General features: G+C 38.3%; 1 protein-coding gene across 1 annotated transcript; it reads left to right on the forward strand.

The window, feature by feature from the left end:
- Positions 1-895: 895 nt before the first annotated feature.
- LOC308678646 (ribonuclease-like) lies at positions 896-1,351 on the forward strand (the record flags this gene model as incomplete). The annotated part of the gene is made up of 1 exon (XM_081345875.1): positions 896-1,351. One exon carries the CDS (start codon positions 896-898, stop codon positions 1,349-1,351), a length of 456 nt encoding a protein of 151 aa, XP_081202001.1.
- Between the last annotated feature and the right edge of the window lie 5,633 nt (positions 1,352-6,984).

A 6,984-nucleotide genomic window follows, 5' to 3' on the forward strand; every position in this document is an offset into this window, starting at 1 on the left:
AAAAATATATTAGAAAGCAATTAAAATTAGAAAAATTGAACAGAAAAGCTAAAAACCAACATGATGAGTGGCCTGTGAACAGAGATCTTCTCCATCCAGTCAGTCATCACCAACATAGCCAGGGGTCCAGGCCAACTTTTTAGGCTCTTCTGGAAGGCCAGGATTGTGGAGGAGGGCCTCAAATCTGAATGGAGAATGTTCCAGAGGGTGGAGCCACAACAGAAAAGACTCTTCTCCTGCATTCTGCCAGCTTATTTATTTATTTATTTATTTATTTATTGATTGATTGATTGGCCAATGGAAATAAGCCCTTTCCAGTGGAATGAGTGAAGTGGACGTGTCCCATTAGGGTGAGACAATTCCTGAGATATCCTGGACTTTATCAGAGACTCCCAATACTGAGCTTGGTGGTTTTCTGGCAGAGATTTCATTACCCAAACTAGGTAAGATCATCAGTGCTAAGTAAGGGGTAGGGTTCGTCTCAGTTTATATTCTAGTGCTTTCCCTGTCACTGTTGGTGGGGGTGGTCCTAGAGGTTCTTTGGCTATGCTGTTTTATTGTCAGCTTGTCTGGCAGTTCCTTGATTGGGATATTGTTTGCTTCTTCATTGTAGGTCTGATGTAAATCTTACTAGCACTGATGATGTGACCTAGCTTGCTACTGAAATGTCTGCAAGAAAACAATCAAGCTCAGAGAGCACCAAAAACCCCTCATTTCAAACCTGAGCTATAAATAGTCTCGTTTGCTGGTACTCCCAATATCTGCGCATAGTAAATGAATATCTCTTATAAACGAGGGAACTAAAAAACTGAAGGGGCAAATCTATACTGCCATTCCAAATATCCCAAACTGAACCATTCAACCATTTCTTGTTTCAGCTGATGCAGAGACAATGATGCCTTTCAAAGAATCCTTCCACACTCTGCTTCTCCTCCTAACAACTGAATTTATCCTGGGATCCTTTGCCTTTAGCTATGAGGACTTTCTGATGAAACACTATGACTTCCCAAGGAGCCTCGTCGGAAACCACTATTGCAATGCCATGATGCAAAACCGGGGAATGACCAAGCCCAAATGCAGGGGAGTCAATACCTTTATACATGACACCAAGGCCTACATCCTTGACGTGTGTGGCACAAAAGGGGTGTCTTATGGGCGTGAGCTACGCCACAGCATAAAGATATTTACAGTCACCACCTGCACTTTGAGAGGTTCCAACCCTCGAGCGCCTTGTAACTACAAAGAAAATCTCTCGCCCAAAAACATAGTCATTGCATGCTTAGATGGAAAGCCTGTACACTATGAGGAAGGAGATTATGCAATGGTGCACGAAGAAGAATCATCTGATTAGCATGGGGTGTCAACTCTTCTGTCGATTCCTCTGCGTCAACTCCTGAAGGCAGGAAAAGAAGTAACGGAGGGAAGCTTATCAAGGAGAGATCCACCTGGAACTAAGGAGAAATTTCCTTACAGTGACGTCAATTAATCAGCAGAATGGCTTGCCTTCAGAAATTTTGGGTAGAGGTTTTTAAGAAGAGATTGGACAGTCATTTCCGTGGAACGGTATAGGATCTGCTGCTTGGGAAGAGGTTGGACTAAAGGACCTTCAAGGTCTCTTCCAATTCTGTTAACTCCTCTGTGCAAAATTAATCTTTGATTCCTAATTGTGTGACATGTTTTCTCCAGTCTCTGACTTCCCACTGCTTTAGTTTTTGGAGCCTCTTCAGAGGCTTGGATGCTGTCTGACTGCAAAAAAATAAGCAAGTAACTAAGAATGGAGTTTCAATGAATAATAATAATAATAATAATAATAATAATAATAATAATAATAATAATAATAATAATAATAATACAACCTTTATTGTCAAAGTACAACATGTGTACATTGAGATTAGCTGAGCCTCTCCCCGTGCTCCCTCCCCCCAACACACTGTGACAACAAACCCTCCATCCTACCACACCATGTGAACCAACTACATCACACACCGGCCTCCCAAGTCAATTCTGCATAAGTTCACAGAGATTATATCCCATTCAAAAGCCTAACAGCCCACGGATAAAAGCTGTTTTTCAGCCTGTTGGTGCGGCTGGCTATACTCCTATATCTCCTACCCAATGGTAGGAGAGTAAAGAGATACCGTCCAGGGTGTGAGTCATCCCTGAGAATTTTCCTCACTCTTTCAAGGCAACGAGCCCTGGCGATGTCATCCAGTGGTATCAGGGGACAGCCCATGATGTTTTGTGCTGTGCTCACTGCCCTCTGTAATACCTTCCTATCCGCGGCTGTCAGACCAGCATACCAAAACACATGAAGGTCTGTTTTTCCCGTTACTATTCAATGGAGAACAACAAAGCATCTCAGATGGGTTTGCTTTTTACAAAGCAGATTCAGTGTGCATGGAGCTCTCCTTACTTTTTGCTCATGTCAACCTGCTCCCATTTCTGGTCTCTTTATACATAAATGCTTAGATTGCAGAGGTTGCCACTATCAAAAAATAAAGTTCAGGTTCTGAAACAATTCTTCAGTAGCTGCAAAATTAGTGTCCATTAAGAGAGGAGTAATGTTCTTATGATTTCAATTCCTACTCTGCAGTGTTAGTAATTTCCTCCCTTTTCACCTACTACCCTCTGAAATCCTCTTATTTTCCAGGTTAGGTGCAGTGCTGTGGAATTTTTCTAACACAACACTATCTAATCCATCATCTATCTATCTATCTGTCATTTACATAGAGTATAGTAAAATGTTCGATGTAATCTATTCCTGGATGTCAGTTCAACAGTTAATGCAATATGTCTCCCTATAAAGGAACACAAAACTGCACTCATACATACAGTACATGTGGGGTGGGAGTGAGGGGTGGGGAGAAAGATTCAACCTCAGCAAGTTGATTGATGGAACACTGTGATATATGACATCTAACCACTATATTATCTTGCTATTGTTGAACACTGACTTCTCTTGCAAATGCTATGAACTGGAGTTCTTGACATGGTTGGAGTAGGCACATGTTTATTACAGATAGATGATAGTTCTAATAATAATGATAGATTGGCTCCTAGAGACTAAGAGCCAACCAACCTGCCTGTGTGCCTACCTGTATGCATCTATCTATCTATCTATCTATCTATCTATCTGTCTGTCTGTCTGTCTGTCTGTCTGTCTGTCTGTCTGTCTGTCTATCTATCCTGTCTTTCTATCCTGTCTTTCTATCCTGTCTGTCTATCATCTACCTACCTATCTACCTATCTACCTATCTATCTACCTACCTACCTACCTATCTATCTATCTATCTATCTATCTATCTATCTATCTATCTATCTATCTATCTACCTACCTACATATCTATCTACCTATCTATCTACCTACCTACCTATCTATCTATCTATCTATCTATCTATCTATCTATCTATCTATCTATCTATCTATCTATCTATCTATCTATCTACCTACCTACATATCTATCTATCTATCTATCTATCTATCTATCTATCTATCTATCTATCTATCTATCTATCTATCTATCTATCTATCTATCTATCTACATATCTATCTATCTATCTATCTATCTATCTACATATCTATCTATCTATCTATCTATCTATCTACATATCTATCTATCTATCTATCTATCTATCTATCTATCTATCTATCTATCATCTATCTATCTATCTATCTATCTATCTATTTATCTACCTACATATCTATCTATCTATCTATCTATCTATCTATCTATCTATCTATCTATCTATCTATCTATCTATCTATCTATCTATCATAGCTAGTTACTATCCATGCCTCCATCATCTAGCTAGCTAGCTAGCTTGCTAGCTATCATCCATTCAGTTTCTTTCTTCTGTCTTTTCACCATAGCAGTCCTTCTTTCTGTCAGGGATCATGGCATCTTCATTTATTTACAAAGCAGTCTTATCTTTCCCCAGGTATCCACTTGCCACTCTGCCAGCTATAAATTCCTGTACATGACTTGTATGGCTTATCTCTGAACTGTTTTCTCCACATGCAATAGTTTATTAATTGCCAACTTCAATAAGGCTACTTTCAGTGATTTGTTTACAAATATAGGAATCATCAGTTCACTCAACTGATGAGTGTCTAGAAAATATTACCATGAGACCTTGAAAGGAGTATAAGTAACATTTTTAACAGCATTAAATTAAAGTCAGGCATCTTCAGAGTTTGTTGCAACCTTATTTTTCTTGTCTGTTGTAGAGTTTGTACATGCATGGCACAGCACAGCACTGATTTCTTCACCTCAACATGATTCCTCCGTTCCCCTGAATTTTAAAGTTATGAAAAAGCATGCATGTGGTCATAACAGTTTCCAAGGATTGACCAACATGTTATTAGCTAACCAGAAGGATGTTGAGAAAATTCCAGTGAACCTCAATCACCAACAGGTTGTTTTTTAGACATCAGCTGCTCTGGTTTCATGAGGAAAGTAGAATCACGCATACAAAGAGAATCACAAAACCAAACAACCAGTCCCACAACACAGTCACAAGAGGTTCATTACAGAAACACATTTTCTGGGTAAACCCAAATAGGAAGGAATTTAAACAGGGAGGTTTAGGTTTAGGTACAATTAATTAGGTTACAGGGGGTGTTAGGTAGCTTTAGGCAGGTTTACACTAACAATTTGGGAAAGCTAGATTTAGTTAGAGAATTCTATGGTGCACATTAGGGCAACATCCTAACTTCTTTCACATCTGGGTTGAGAAGGAATTTCAGGCTAAAGGCACAACAAATGTTTCTATTGTGCTCCAAATTCTTACTCCTGTTCCCACAATCTTTTTCCTCCCTAGGTTTGCTCAGAAGCTTAGAACATGAAGATATAACATCGTTTTATATGCATTCTGTGCATTATGAGAAAGGTGTGATTTAACAGTATTTGAAGATGATATGAATTGATCGGATTGAGTCTCTCTCAAGATGGCTGCTCTTGCATGAAAAAAAGTTCTCATTTTCTGCTGATCCTGTGGCTCATTTCCTGTACTTTTTCATGATCTGTGCTCAATTTATACCATTATAACCTAGCTAGATATTTGCCCTGCTTTTCTTTTTTTCTCTTTACCCTTTAGCCAGCGTAAAACCAAAAATCTTATATAAGCCAGCAATAATTCCTCTACCACGTGCTTTAAATTGAATGATTAAAAAATAAACAAAAAGTTGCATTACACCTGCTTAGTTTATGTGGCTTCATTTCATTTTAAATATTTTTGCTTTTTTCAAAGAAGGGATGACCAGATTCATCCTGCATTAAGCTGAGGAAAATCTTGCTCTTCTTAAATTGTTCTTGATTCATTCTCTGAACACATCAGGTCTTGTTTGTGATGGCCACCAAGTCTTATTCTTTTTCTTTTAAATATGAATGCCTCTTCTGAAACAACTCATCAGCCTGATGTAGTTCTAGATAATTTATTTGTAAGGGATGCAAAGCCAACCATCAGAAGGAGAATGTGCACTACAATTATGAGCTGCACCTCACGAAAACAGAGAAAATTGTACTCAGAGAAAGACTGACCCAACTCATTAGTAGGGCTATAAATTAAATTGTGGGGAAATGGTGACCAATCATTAGAATCTCTAGAACACAAAACCAATCATAAATACCCAGAAAACAAATCAAACAAAGAGGTAGGGAGTGACGAGAAAAAGAAAAAAAATCAAACAACAATCAGGATATCCAGGAAACATAACCACGGACAGACATAAAAGTCTTAAATGTTTATATACTAATGTTCAAAGCTTGGGGAACAAACAGGGTGAACTAGAAGCAATAGTGCACGAGGGTGGGTATGACATAGTTGGCATTACAGAAACCTGGTGGGACGAAACCCATGACTGAAGTAGACTGATGGATGGATACAAATTGTTCAAAAGAAACAGTACTACAAAAAGAGGAGGGGAATTGCACTACATGTAAAAGAATATTACATATCTACAGAAATGCACATGATCAAAGATAAAAGTCCTCCAGAATCTATACGGGTCAATAAAAAGTGAAAAAAGTGACATTGCCATAGGGGTATACTACAGGCCACCCAACCAATCAGAAGAAATAGATGGACTCTTTGCCAACCGGTTACCAAACGTATGTAAGAAGCATACCCCAGTAATAATGGGAGACTTCAACTACCCAGATATCAGCTGGGAGACAAACTCTGCAGTGAGTAGGAGATCAAATAGATTTCTAACCAACCTAGCTGACAACTTTGTCATCCTAAAGGTAGAGGAGAGAACTAGAGGTAAATCTATACTGGACCTAATTCTTACTATTAGAAAATAAGTGATAGAGTGAGTTGAAGTTGCCGGAACCTTGGGGAAAAGAGACCATGTCGTACTGGAATTCAATATAATGCAAACACAAGCAATAGAAAATAATTCAACCAATGTCTTAAACTTCAAAAGAGCTGATTTTAACAAACACAGAGAGAACCTAGGAAAGATTCCATGGATGAAAATCCTAAAGGGGAAAACAACTCAAGAAGCATGGAAAACTGAAAAATGCTATCATAAAAGCCCAGTCCAGCACAATACCACTAAAAAGAAAAACAAGAAAGTCAAGAAGAAACCAGTATGGCTGCACAAAGATCTTTCAGACAAACTGAAAGACAAAAAGGACAAGTACAAAAAATGGAAAGAAGGACACATAACTAAGGCTGATTATCAGCAGACAGCCAGAACATGCAAAGATGAAGTCAGGAAAGCAAAGGCTCAGAATGAACAAAGACTTGCAACAGAAATCAAGGATAATTAAAAAAAATTCTTTCAACATATTAACAGTCAAGGAAACTGTAGATCTACTGAAGAGAGAAGATGGCAAGGAAGTAGCAAGCAATAGAGAGAAGCATAATTCTTTGCATCCATCTTCACACAAAAAGAAATTATAGCACAATGTACTAAAAAAAATACTGCAAAAGTCAAACTAGAAATAAAAATCAAAATAAGCAAGATAATGATAAGAG

Source organism: Vipera berus (genome assembly GCF_964194415.1).
Source record: "Vipera berus genome assembly, chromosome: Z".
In the NCBI taxonomy this organism is placed as follows: domain Eukaryota; kingdom Metazoa; phylum Chordata; class Lepidosauria; order Squamata; family Viperidae; genus Vipera; species Vipera berus.